Source organism: Plectrocnemia conspersa, unplaced genomic scaffold, assembly GCF_051122295.1.
Source record: "Plectrocnemia conspersa isolate PC_06_02 unplaced genomic scaffold, ASM5112229v1 ptg000010l, whole genome shotgun sequence".
NCBI lineage: Eukaryota > Metazoa > Arthropoda > Insecta > Trichoptera > Polycentropodidae > Plectrocnemia > Plectrocnemia conspersa.
In genome coordinates, this window is record NW_028277174.1 from 27,835,132 (window position 1) to 27,849,315 (window position 14,184).

Genomic DNA, 14,184 nt, shown 5'->3' on the forward strand with positions numbered 1-14,184 from the left:
CGAATTGACTATATAGTATATACGTATATCCTCTTTTTGGCTTGCTCACACTTAAAGTAACGGGCACCCAATTAGCACGTTCCCAATTTAACGTGTTGTTGGGGAGTCTACTGTACATAAAAATAAATATAAATATAAAACAGTTATGAAGCACCCCATATTTTTTTTTGTTTTTTGCTGATTTCAGCATACTGAAGTGTACTGGCTAAATAATTGAAACAACTACACATCATATTATATATAATTGTTCTAAGCCTATGCATAATTACAATAAATGTTAAATATAATAAGAAACGTGTGATTAATTTTATTTTTTGCAGCCATAAATGCAAAAGTGTTGTTCAAATTAGATTTGCTATCGAATTGATAAATATTTTAATGATCTTAAAAAAAACACTTGTTTTAAAAATTATTTTTTTATCTAATGAAACATTATATATCTGAAACATATATGTAGTATATTAAATTGTTCATTCATAGTTATGAATAGCCCTAAGCAAACAGTGCCACACATATGCTAATCATTAATATCCATTCAACAGTCAAAGCTCACTATCCATGTAACAGTTGCCAATATGAGCAAGAACAATAGTTTCTCGGACATTTCTGTCATTCCGACACATTCTAATGCGAAAACCACGCTCAATCTGACTTTGAGTAATTATATATTATCGACCAATAAAAGAAGTGTGTCTATCGATCATTACAGATATGAAAGGTGGCCTATTGCTTGAGGGCTCCAATCAGCCTATCGGCCTTTCATGAATATTCTAGATTTCCATATTTCCGGAAAATATCGACACTGACCGATTTTGATTGTGTAGTTCGCTTCTAATGATTTTTTTAATATTCGTTTAATTTTAGAAACATACTAATTATATACAACTCATGTTTACAATTTTTACTGTTTTTACAACTTCAAACCTATTCTTATATGGGCGTTTAATAAGAAAAAGAAAGCCACATTAAAATCAGAACAATTTTGAGACAAGCAGTATACATATTTCACTTTTAAAATAAACTAGTTGTTACATCCGACTTTGCCCTGGGACTACTTTTTAGAGCGCATAATACTCGATAATAATAAATTAGATAATAACTCGATAATAATAAATTAGGTAATGCATTTTTGAAATTCAATGTGGATTGATTATTATATATCGATTATCATACAGTAATAAATGGTAGTAATTTTTATTTTATTTTTTCGATTAAATTAAGACCATCGTGGCCTAACAGGTTACCCCAATGCGCCACGATGGTCGAAAGCAAATTATAAATTTATAAAACATAAAAAAAACGTATATATATAAATAAATATAACAAAACTTAAACATAACAAAAAAAAATTATAAAATATTAAAATTAAAAGATATAAACCGGATCAGATCCTCGTAGCTAACATTAAATAAATCAATTTTCAATGCCAGCGTATTAAGGAGCCGTATGGCCACAGCTATAGGCGAGTCGGCAAGTGCGGATGTCCTAGCCCTAACTGCCATCAAAAGAGGTCTCGATCGTGATTCTCGAAAATGTTCCGGAACCCAAAACTGGAATTCCTCGAGAATAGCTGGATTGTCGACAGCACCTTTTAGTAGTTTGAAAAAATGCTTAGCGACATACAGCTTTCTGCGAGAATTCAGCGAATCATATCCCAACGCTCCTAAAAGAAAGGCGCTGGGATATAAGAACGGATAATAACCAAATGTCCTTTTGTAAAGGTATCTTAAATACCTTTTTTGAATTTTTTCTACTAAAAGGGAATATTTGGCTATTCGGGGATTCCAAATTATAGATCCCGATTCAAGAATGCTACGAACTAAGGTGTCATAGAGGATGCGAATAACTGACGGATCGTCAAAGTGAAAGGCATTCCTCATAACAAAGCCGAGCATCTTGGAAGATTTATCACAGACGTCGTGTATGTGTAGAGAGAACCTCCATTTGCTCTCGAAAGTGATTCCGAGATCTTTAATGGGAGTTTCTCTAGTCAAAATGTTACCACCGAGATGGTAGAAATAAGCTGATGGCGAACGGGATCGAGAAAATGACACAGTATGGCACTTTCCGACACTAAAGGGCAGACGGTTAACGGAAGCCCATCTCCACAGAGAGTCTAAATCACTTTGTAGAGAGAAGGAGTCCGCGACAGATCGAATGCATTTATATAATTTTAAATCATCTGCGTACAGAAGAAAACTTGAATTTTTAATTGCTGTATTTATGTCATTAATAAATAACACAAAAAGCAGAGGTCCCAGATTGGATCCTTGAGGAACCCCCGAAGGGGTAAAATATTCTTTTGACAATCGGCCACCATAGGTTACAAACTGTCTACGATTGCTTAAATAACTCGAAAATAACCGAGTTAAATTATCTGAGCAACCGAGGTTCGACAATTTTTTTAATAATAACGTATGACAAACTTTGTCAAAGGCTTTCTCAAAATCTGTATACACGACGTCTACTTGAATTCCGGCATCGAGAGAAGTTGTCACCGTTTTGGTGAACGACAGAAGATTAGTAACAGTGGAACGGGCAGGACGAAACCCGTGCTGTTGGTCTAATAAAACTTGCTGAAAGTGATTGTAGAGATATTTATGAATTATTATTTCAAATAATTTAGCAGGAGCTGACAACACTGCTACTGGTCTATAATTCTTTATATATAATTTGTGTGACTTTTGTGCATTTCCATAGATCAGGAAATGATGATGTTTTGAGATCAGATCATAAATACATTTTAGAGGAGCAGCGAGACTGACTTCGCAACCCTTCAAAATAAAATCGGGAATTAAATCAGGTCCATAAGAACGCCCTGTATTTAATTTATTAAATCCGTATTTAAGTTCTGAGTGCTCAGTTTCTTTGATGGTCAGTACTGAAGACCAAGAACATGAAGTAGGAAGCGACTGAGCAGAAGTCGAAAAATATTCCTCGAAAACAGAACGAAAATATTGCGCAAAACCGTCAGCAATAAAAAAGCAAAATTTTTATTCTAAATATACAATACAATGAAGAAATATGAGATAGTTGTGTTACTCACCGATTCATTTCGCTGAATTTCTGACTTCAATTTCAATTTTACAATTAATTATTGCTTAAATACAACAATTAAGCTATATCACTCAATCAAGAACAACACTCGCTCAGTATAAGAAAGCCTGTTAACAAGAAGTTTGAAACCCTTTCGTGTGGCATTGACTCCTTAACTTTTGCCCCGGAGCACTCGATAATATAACACACCGCTGCGTAACAGTTTTATGTAACAATCTTTAAACTCATTATAACATATCTGGGTTAGGTATTTTTTTTCGTACAGCGCACGTCGCTAAGTAATTGTGTCTAATTACCAAACGAATCGATTCGTTTTGTATTTTTCTCTCCATGAGTGATACAATAAAAGTACAACTAAATTTCAATGTTACAAAATATTATAACACATATTAATATACATTAATAAATTTATTTGGAGCGCTCTGTAGTAACAAGCACATGGTGTACATACATGATAACGCCTACAAGTCTCGAGGCGTTTAATTTTTTGTACTATCCCATTGTGATGATGAAAAGTGTGACTTAAACATTTTGTCTTTCTACCTACGCCTTTTTATCATTTGACATTATTAGAGTTTATCCAACTTGAGATGCTTGTTGAAAACAAAGATTACGCTCGAAGTATTGATCCTTCGAGTTGAGACTAATTTGTTGTAGTGTGAGTTTGCTTTTATTTATAATAGTAGTATAAATAAACTGAAAGTTTTGTTTATTTATAATCCATTAAAAACATTATTTATTTATTGAACGTAATTAATTTAATACTAAATTAATTCCTATTTCATAAAATTTAGCAAATATATTATGGCGAATGAAAGTAATACTATTTTATTTTATATATATAATATTAAGATCTAGACTTATTATAACATTAAATTATTTTAATCTTAAAAAGGTAAAAATTTAACTGGCAAGTGATTTTTTTCTAAAATAAAGTAGTTAAAATAGACTTTTTAAATCATAGTGTATAGTGTTATTTTCATCAACTTATATGATACTATTTTAGAAGTGTGTTTTTTTATTATAAATTATTGTTTTAGGAAGAAGGTGGATCAAACAGAATTTTTTAAACTCGTGGAGTAAGGCGTTTTCTTAATTATAAAACATTTTTAATATTTTTAAAACTTATACAGAAATAGTAGTTTAGAAAAGTTTTATAATTTTTTAGTTGACTTCATAACAGTAAGTAATAATTATATAGATTTTATAATATTTATTCTATTAATAATATTTTAAAATGTACGAAACACGATGTCCAAGTGCGATTTTCATATGTTTTATGTTTGTTACATTTATTTTCAATTTTTTATCCTATCAATATCCCCTTATTTGATCAATGTTTCTGATTAATTACAACGCTTTTAGTTAAATATTAAGAAAGCAATACTTAAACATATTTTAGTCAATACAAAAATTGACTCAAGTTTTTGAAAAAATTATATGAAAAAATGTAAACTAAAATAATAAAATACCTCACTTAAAAATGATTAATATAATTTTCACGAATTATATTATGTGCCTATTTTTATTTATATTCACAAAAGCGAAAACATATATTATAGAATTTATTTTACAAATAAGTATTAATAAATATATTTGATAATATTTTTCCAAAGATTATTTCTGATTATAATTAATATCCATTATTAGTTTTTATTTGCTAATTTATATTTATATAACTTCCATAAATATAATATACATAAATACATATACATAAATACATATTTTTATTAAAATAATAAATAAATATGCATAACATATATGAATTATAGTTAAAAGTTCAATTATTAATCCATAGTTATGGCAAAGGTTTAATTTTTTTGATTATATATTCGCAAGGATAGCAAGATACGTTTGTAGCTCAATCAGGGTTTTTGGTATTTTATTTCTGTATGAAATATAAATCAAGGATTTTTTCTTGACATTTCGTCCAATGTTTCTACCCAAGGAATTAAAAAGTGGAATGCCTTTTGACCGAAGCCGCAACTCGTTGCATTGCTATCACACAATTGGCTCACTCTTTCATACATGCGAAAGTGGTATAATTTAGTTGCTGTTTTTTTTTCATTCTACCGAAAGCAAAAGCTGGGCGTGCCCACTTCGCGCAGATCCTTGCGGGTATAAATTTCGCTATGGCAAATCTTAGCTTGTCATAAGTCTTTGGTTGCTCAAAACCTCAACAACATACCTACCCACGCTAAAATGGCATTCAGAGTGAGTTACCACCCTCAGAAATAGGGTTGCTAATTTTAATTTTAATTATTATTTTTTTATTGTCAGCTAATCCATGTTCACTGCGCAAGGATCAATGACTATCTATTCGCTAATTTTATTTTATGCAAATTTATTCTTCCTTCAGAAGAAACTGCATGATTTCAAGACTCCATAAACAACGTAACCGATATATTCACAGTTAAAAATAATAATTAAATAAAGGGTCAAAAATGTAAAAGTTCTGAAAATCCTAGAAAAAATACTTATTTTTGTAGTCTCAAATTACTTACAAAATCTATCCAAAATATTTCATTATTGGTGACTAATTGTTACTGGGAAAACCATAGTAACAATTAGTCACCTCACCTACCCCTTCGAAATAAATTGTTTAACCCTCAAGGACCCCTTGAAATATATAATAACCCAACAAATTTGCATGTATCGACACTCTTCAGGGCTTGAGCAAAATAATACGCAATTTTATTTTCCAATGATCCTTTATTAGTTAATCATTGAATTATTTGTATTAAGATTTAATTAATCTGGTATTGACCGGATACAGAACTTTTCTTAAATTATATTTTACCATTGTTTCAGTTCGTAGCCCTCTTGAGCGTATTGGCTGTAGCCAACGCTGGATTTATTTCTGAGCCAGCTCACGTAGCTGTCCACGCTCCGACTATCACCAGCGAATCTCAAAACATCTACCGCACTCCAGGAAACCTCGGACAAGTTTCCGCTTACTCCAAGACCATCGACACTCCATTTTCCAGCGTGAGCAAGCATGACGTACGCGTGAGCAACCCAGGAGTAGCCGTACACGCTGCTTATGCCGCCCCAGTCGCCCACTACGCTGCTCCAGCTCAAGTCGCCCATTATGCTGCTCCAGCTCAAGTCGCACACTACGCTTCTCCAGCTCCAGCAATCCAATACGCTGCTCCATCTCACTATGCTGCCCCAGTCGTCGCTAAAGTAGCCGCTCCAGTCGCTTATGCTGCTCCAGCCCACTACGCCGCCCCAGCTCACTACGCCGCTCCAGCCCCAATCGCCCACTATGCTGCCCCAGTCGTAGCTAAAGTAGCTGCTCCAGTCGCCTATTCCGCTCCAGCCCACTACGCTGCTCCAGCTCCAGTAGTCCAATACTCTGCCCCTTCCCATTACGCTGCACCAGTCGTCGCTAAAGTAGCCGCTCCATTAGCTTATGCCGCTCCAGTAGCTAAAGTTTCCACCTATGCCGCCCCAGCTCCAGTCGCCTATGCCGCTCCAGCTCACTACGCCGCTCCAGCTCATTACGCCGCTCCAGTAGCCAAGGTAGCCTCTCCAGCTCTTTTGGGAGTCGCTTACTCCGCTGCTCCAGCCGTCTCCCACATGTCTTTCTCCAACGGAGTTGGCCTTTCATACTCTTGGTAAACAGTCATAGTTCCTACCCTTTTGATCCTATCCCGAAAATCCTTACATTTGTTATTTATTTATGTCTGTCTAGCACTAAATTTATTTATTTATTTCAATAAAAATAGCATGTAAATGAATGACTAGTTTTATTTACGTGTAATTGTGATAAATCATTATTACTAAAATAATATCAGAATCGATACACACGCTGAGGGACGCACATTGAGCCGAAAGACCCAACGAAAGATAAAGTAAGCATGTTTATCGGCGGTGTCTACTATGACTAAAATTCGCAGAATTCGTTGTTTGTACAACAAAAAATGATTGAAAGGCTCACACTTTATCGCTTATCTCGAAAACAGACGTGCATCACACTTTTTTATATTCGTTGTCAATAATTCTATGGCAGTTAATTTATTTATAGCTATTTAATTTATATATGCCAATCCGCATATCAAATTCGTTCCAAACATTATTGGCTTTTGTATATAGCATATAATTAAGAATTACTAAAATAATATCAGTATCGATACACACGCTTGGGGACGCATGCTGAACCACTACATTTTTAATAAACATATAAACTGTGACTGATTTATAGCCCAAAGAAATATATTTAAGCTATCGATTTACAATTATAATGAGTATTATGCATTTTAAATGTTTTGATTCGATAAAATTATGCATTTAAAATGTTCAGAACATCATCATTCAACATCTACAAAGAAAATGTTCTGACTCTTGAATCCTTAGATTGTTTCGCAAAATTCGCAAGCATGTATTAACATTCAACAATATATTACAGCATAAACTTAGCAATAAAGTATTTAGTTTGTCTTTGAATGAATGGAAATTTAAAGTTGCTAAGCATGACAATTAGGTATAGTTGTAATTTAATTGTAATGTAATAAAATTAAAAATCTTACAAAAATTCTACAAGTCATATATTTTTTCAAAAGATTGATACAAGTGCTGAATTTAGTAAGCATTAAAATGGATAATGATATAATTATAATATTTAATGTATCGAAACAATAATTGCTAATGCTTACAAATGAAATATGATATTGACAGTTTTTTCTTAATAATATCAGTATTAAACATTTCGGTATTATTTCAAACCCTAATTACGAGCCCAAAGCACAAGATTATGAGCGTAAATTGCGAATCAATAGACGCACACGCGTAAAAGTAATCAGAAATATCTATCACTATCTCGTTTACATATTTTTGCAATCAGCTTCAAAATGGAAGACGTTTTGTTGATATTATTTATGCACTAAGAATATTGCAGCAGAAAACTGTTTCATTATTTAAGTAATATAATATAAAAAAAAACAAATATTACATTATTTCTAAAATTCTCGAGAAATGATTTTTTTTTAAATGCGAAATCAAAATATTTTTTGGTAAGAAGCATTCAGTATTATAATGCATACTTTTAATTATTGTTCAATGAAATGATATTTCATACAAAATTGTTTTGATATATTTGGTACAATTCAAGTATTTCGCTGGTCCTTCGATCTTTGATAAAACGGCTTTCAGGTCAAGGTGGCTCGTGTTAAAGTAAAAACCTCGATAGAAACAGTAAATATAGAGCTATGGGAGTAACAATAAATAAAAATATTTACTAATTGTAGGAGTATGCTGGAATCATTGGAATGGTTGGATGTAAGAGACATAAAAAGCGAATGTATTTATGATATGTTATTGAGACATTTTATAATAAATAGTAATTATGTGTTAATAAGCATGAGTTTATATAATAGTATTTCTAAGAATTTTTTCAAAACCTGAACAAATTGAAATGTGTAGTATGTACATAGGTGCAGTTTTAAAAATGCATTAAATTCGTTATTCAATTCAATCAGAGATATGCGCAAAAATTCCAAAAAAATATGCTTAAAATAAAGTGAATCAAACTTAAATATGTGTAGATATTAATGGCTCATAATTTGAGTGTTATGGTTTTAAAACCCATCTTATTAAAAGGGGTTTTAGATTAAATTTATATTTATTTTTGTGGGGTAAGAATAACATTTGATGTGTAGGATGTATTGTCAAAATAAAATATGTTGTTTTTTTTATCTAAAACATTTATTCAATAAATATGTTTCAATAAATAAGTAAAAATATTCAATAGAAAACAGGTATGATACAACGGGAGAGGAAACAGAAAAAAACAGTTGAAGAAATAGATTTAAAGATGAGAGAAGTCAATAGTCAGACATTCAGATTACCAAGAGTAGGAAAGGCCAACTCCGTTGGTGAAGGACATGTGGGAGACGGCTGGGGCGGCAGAGTAAGCGACTCCCAAAAGAGCTGGAGTGGCTACCTTGGCTACTGGAGCGGCGTAGTGAGCTGGGGCGGCGTAATGAGCTGGAGCAGCGTAGTGAGCTGGTGCGGCGTAGTGAGCTGGAGCAGCGTATGCGACTGGGGCGGCTACCTTAGCTACAATTGGGGCAGCATAGTGGGCGATTGGGGCTGGGGCAGCATAGTGAGCTGGGGCGGCGTAGTGGGCTACTGGAGCTGGAGCGGCATAGTGAGCTACTTGAGCTGGGGCAGCATAGTGGGCTACTTGGGCTGGAGCGGCGTAGTGGGCTACTTGAGCTGGAGCAGCGTAGTGGGCTACTTGAGCTGGAGCGGCGTAATGGGCGAGTTGAGCAGGAGCAGCATAGTGAGCCACTGGGGCGGCATAAGCAGCATGTACGGCTAGTCCTGGGTTGCTCACGCGAACGTCATGTTTGCTGACGCTGGAGAACGGGGTGTCGATGGTCTTGGAGTAGGTGGAAACTTGTCCGAGGTTTCCTGGAGTGCGGTAGATGTTTTGGGATTGGCTGGTGATAGCTGGAGCGTGAACAGCTAAATGAGCTGGCTCGGTGATGAATCCAGCGCTGGCTACAGCCAGTACGCTCAAGAGTGCTACGAACTGAAACAATGTTAAAATTAAGATTAGCTAATTTTATATATACCTAATTCCTTCATTTTAAAAGTGGCTTCTTAATGTATAAAAATTAAAATAACAACAAAAGTGTGCTACAAGGATGTATACTATCACTGATGCTTTTTAGTTATATATTCAGATTTTTTGCTTACTCTGAATGCCATTTTGGTAAGGGGTGAGTATCAGTTTGCTGTCGATAAACAAAATGATACAGTCTGTTGCTTGTCGGTAGCTTTTATAGTCGGGTGCAGGGCGGGGCGGCTCGAGTATCCTGAGGCTGCTAACCTTGGACGTGTTGACAAACTTTATGCGATCACATGTGTAATGTGGCCAATAAAAACAAGAGCGCGTTTGAACTTTCGCGGCCGCGTTTCATTTCGTTTGAGGATAAACCGCAAGGTGGGACAACTTTCATTGCGGGTCCTTGGTACACAATCAAAAGCCATTGTTCTGGCAGACGAAGAATAGCAGTTAAACGGTGGTCGATGCAAATTGTATTTATGATTAACTTTAAATAATCAGCCTACTGGCAGTGTAATTGGCTTAATTTTTTTTTAAGTACCGAAAGATATTTTATTTTTATTTAAGTTCTAAAAGGTATTTTATTTATTTGATATTGTAGAGCAACGTTGCGATTTACTGGATTCTAGTGAGCATTAAGCTATTAAAATATCCTAAATATAGCGGTAAGATGATGTTTTAAATCAGGGCTGTTCAACCTTAAGCAATGCGACCCCCCATTGCTATTAAAAAAATATCTTCGGGAAGTATTGGAATTTTTTAATCCAATAGGTACATATATTAAATTTATTTTAAAATATTACCGTTAGTAGACACAGGGCCGCCGAGAGCGAACCCGGGTCCTGGGAAAACAATGATCCCGGGCAAAATCACTCGGTAACGAGCGTTCCCACTGCGACGGCGCCGACACAGTTTTATTGCTTTTGACGTGAATTTTTGCCTTCTGAGAAGTGATAATTGTTTTTGCGTTCTCCTATTGACCAAAATTGGGTTTGAAAATACTTTGATCAGTCTTCTTATATTAGAAATCCATAGTTATATCGGTAAAGATAGCTATCATATTTTTAAATTATAGTGTAATATCGAAATGCAGACAAACTGTGGAGCAATGTGTGAGATGCGATGTCTAATTGTATTATAGATCAGTTAAATTATATTTTCGCTAGAAGAAATATATATCTAGTGGTAAAAATGTATTCAGACTTTACTAGTGAATATATAACTTTACCAAAAAATACACATTCGCCGTGACATTTATACATCGGATGTAAATAAAAATGATAAGTATATAAATATATTAATTACTACATATATAAAGTTGAAATCGTATAATTGTATTAGCACCTGCCAGATAATTTATATTTTCACTGGTAAAAATATATATCTAGCGGTTAAAATGTTTTCCGATATGATTTTACTGAAATGACATATTTTAAAAAACATTTTTGTTATAAATTCGATTTTAGGAATAAGCACATGAAGTTGAATGCATTATTTATTTATTTTGCTGAAATTACCGATAAAACAATTTATAAAAACATCCCGCTGCGAATTTTTTGCTTCTGAGAAGTGATTGTGCGATAATTACAAAGTATAATAATGCTGATTAATATTTTTTCTATGTATATTTCGAAGCTTATGAAAAAATTTGATAATTGATAATAATTTATGACATTCTGGCTTTTTAGAAATATTGAATAAGTAAATCAATCACAATATTTAAAAAAAAATTGCATTACGCGGCCAAATATCATTATATTTTTCTGAAGGAAAATAAAAGTTTGTTGGTACATTATATAAAAAAATTGTGTTACGCGGCTAAATTACTTTTAAAATAATTATGTATTACTGTGTTGTTTAAATATAAAAATTTACACAAATTTCACGCTGAGCTTATTATAAAAATATTGCAAAATATGACATGCTAAATATAATTAAACGTCGAATGATACCCGCGAGGCTTAAAAGGTCGCCAACCTCTAAATTAAATCAACTCGACTTTTTAAAATCAATTGAAATCGTTGTGATACTCATATATGATTGTTCTGTTTAAAAAGTTTGCTTAATCCTGTTATAAAGTTTATTTTTATTTATATTTTAAGTAAGTTATAACTATTGTATTTTTTTTAATAGTTATTAAAACTAAAATTTAATTTAAAGGTTAATGACGCCAATTATTTTTTTATATCAAGCCAATAAACTTTGCTCAATAGATTTTTTAATTATAGTTATGATCATATGATGTAATAAATAACGCAAAAACACTACTAATATTTTCAATTAAATAAATACATCAGACAACTTTGGTATCGCAACAGTGTTTTTAAATTAAAATTAATTTTCCATTAACGATGATACAAATATTTTTTAGTAAAGATTATATTATTTATTTTAACATTAATTTTAATTTTATAAAATTTAGCGTAGTTTGGTAATTTTAATTAAATCACTCTAAATTAAAATTTAATTTAGAGTCTAACAAAAAAATTAACTTGTATCCATGACGATCGAGAAAAACAACAACCAGTAAAATTATTCGTAGAATGTCTTTGAATTTTCTATTTTTTTTCAAGCGAATTTTCTTGATCAATGTCGCCGGCGTATGAGCTTGCTTGTGGTGGAAAGAGTAGAGAGGAAGTCCAGCTGGTCAGAATGTGGGTCAGCCGAGCTAAAGTTTAAATACCAGTCCGAGTGTTGGCAGCCAAGGGCACTTCTCAAATTTAGTCTCGCCAATCAAGGCGATAAGAGTCGGCAGACATTTAGCCGCCGGTAACAAACGACAAATTATAACATAGGGAAAAAATATGTTTTTCGACATTGACGAGAGAAATTATTATATTGCACAAATCATTATTGAGTAGCGTTTTAGTTTGATTTGATCAATTAAGCAGAGTAATTGAAGATAAACTATAGACTAAAACATACCAAAACAAGCCTATTAGAAAATACTAAATTAATAGTAATAAACATTTCAAAATAATTTAATTGAATCGCCATCTAAAATGTAAACAATAATATTTTTACATGTTGGTACATATATTTGTAAAAATGTTATATCAATATAAAGGAACGTAATAATTTCTTAACACAAGTAAATTAATAAAGAATGTTGTGTTATATTATTACGGTTTATACAAACTTATTAAGCGCCACCATCACATTTTTCATTATTAGAAAAATCAAATGCAAAAAATGAAAATAGTTGGCCAATATATGTACATATGTTCTTCCTATTTGTATGTATATGTCTTGAAAAAAGTTTATATGTACTATATTTTATGTAAAATATGTTGTTTTCTTGTTGAATATATTAATATTAATATGATAAATATCTACAAGCATTACGCAGCTTCACAATTCACTATATTTTGTCTGTGGTTATTATGGTTGACCTTAACACTACCAAAAAAACTTAGGTTAGATGACCTTATAATGGTTAAATGGTTCAAATGAATGTTTTATAATTTATTTTATTCATACAATTTTAATTTTTTGCTATGTGTTCATTTGTCACTGTATGCAACTGTCGTGTGTTCAGTTGTCATGTGTTGAACTGTCATGTATTCTTGAATAATATAGTGCTGTAATGATGAAAATACAGAACTTCAACTATTTAAACTAAATGATTTTAATAACAACAAAAGCAAGACGCAAATTGTAATTTCATGTAAGTTTCTCTCATATAAATTGTTGATAACTAGTAATTTATAATAATATACTAGACAACAATACTATGTACTTGTGTTTTCGTGAAATTTTAATCCCCCCCTCCCTGTGTCATAAGGTGTCGCACTATTGCAGATCCCGCTCCTCCCATATGCACGTCACAGAACCAAAATTATTTTGATTTATAAAGGCGGTATGACAGGTGGTAAATATCAATATCGTGGGAAACTTAAAAATTGTTCTATTAAAAAGTTCACTTTATAAAAATGCATTAGGTAACCAAATTTTGATAGTAAATATCAAAAGAAGACAGTAAAAAAACTATATCAGAAGTTTTTGTTCAGGGAGAACAAAGAGAACCAAATTGCTATGGGATTTAAAATAAAAAAGGTCATCACAGAAATTTTTCTTTAAAAATCATCTGGGAATTTTTGTTTAAGTTCAAATTGCCGCGGGAGTTAAAAAAGGCTATTTCGAAAAATTTGATAGAGGCCAACATTATTTTGAAGGAAAGAAATTGCTATGGGAGTCTTTTTTCGTTGAAAGAGGGCAAATATTAATAAAAGGAAAACAATCCTCCTTAAAGGAAGATGTCACCTTACCTTATGAAAAAATTCAAATTCATTATGTCACATTTTTTAAAACACCCCTTTACTCCCTCTGTCACAGACTATCAAAATTCCCCTGATCTCTTCCCTCCTTAATCCTGTGACATAATTTATGGAAGCCGCCTAGACCCAGCCATATTTTTTGCATACATTTGATTGAATACTATTGAAAAACTTGTGATTTTAATTGAATTTAGCTTTGAAATAATTTCTTTATAACGGATAGTTCCAATAATATGAATTTAATTCAAATCACATTTGACACATGAAATAGTAACC

General features: G+C 32.5%; 2 protein-coding genes across 2 annotated transcripts; one reads left to right on the plus strand and one right to left on the minus strand.

The window, feature by feature from the left end:
- Positions 1–5,164: 5,164 nt before the first annotated feature.
- LOC148231252 (uncharacterized) lies at positions 5,165–6,800 on the plus strand. Its single transcript, XM_088194074.1, has 2 exons — positions 5,165–5,271; positions 5,869–6,800. Exons 1-2 carry the CDS (start codon positions 5,260–5,262, stop codon positions 6,679–6,681), a joined length of 825 nt encoding a protein of 274 aa, XP_088050200.1. The 5' UTR covers positions 5,165–5,259; the 3' UTR covers positions 6,682–6,800.
- A 1,944-nt stretch (positions 6,801–8,744) lies between these two features.
- On the minus strand, positions 8,745–9,938 carry LOC148231253 (uncharacterized). Its single transcript, XM_088194333.1, has 2 exons — positions 9,763–9,938; positions 8,745–9,595 (listed from the first exon to the last, which is right to left on the minus strand). Exons 1-2 carry the CDS (start codon positions 9,772–9,774, stop codon positions 8,903–8,905), a joined length of 705 nt encoding a protein of 234 aa, XP_088050459.1. The 5' UTR covers positions 9,775–9,938; the 3' UTR covers positions 8,745–8,902.
- Positions 9,939–14,184: the final 4,246 nt, after the last annotated feature.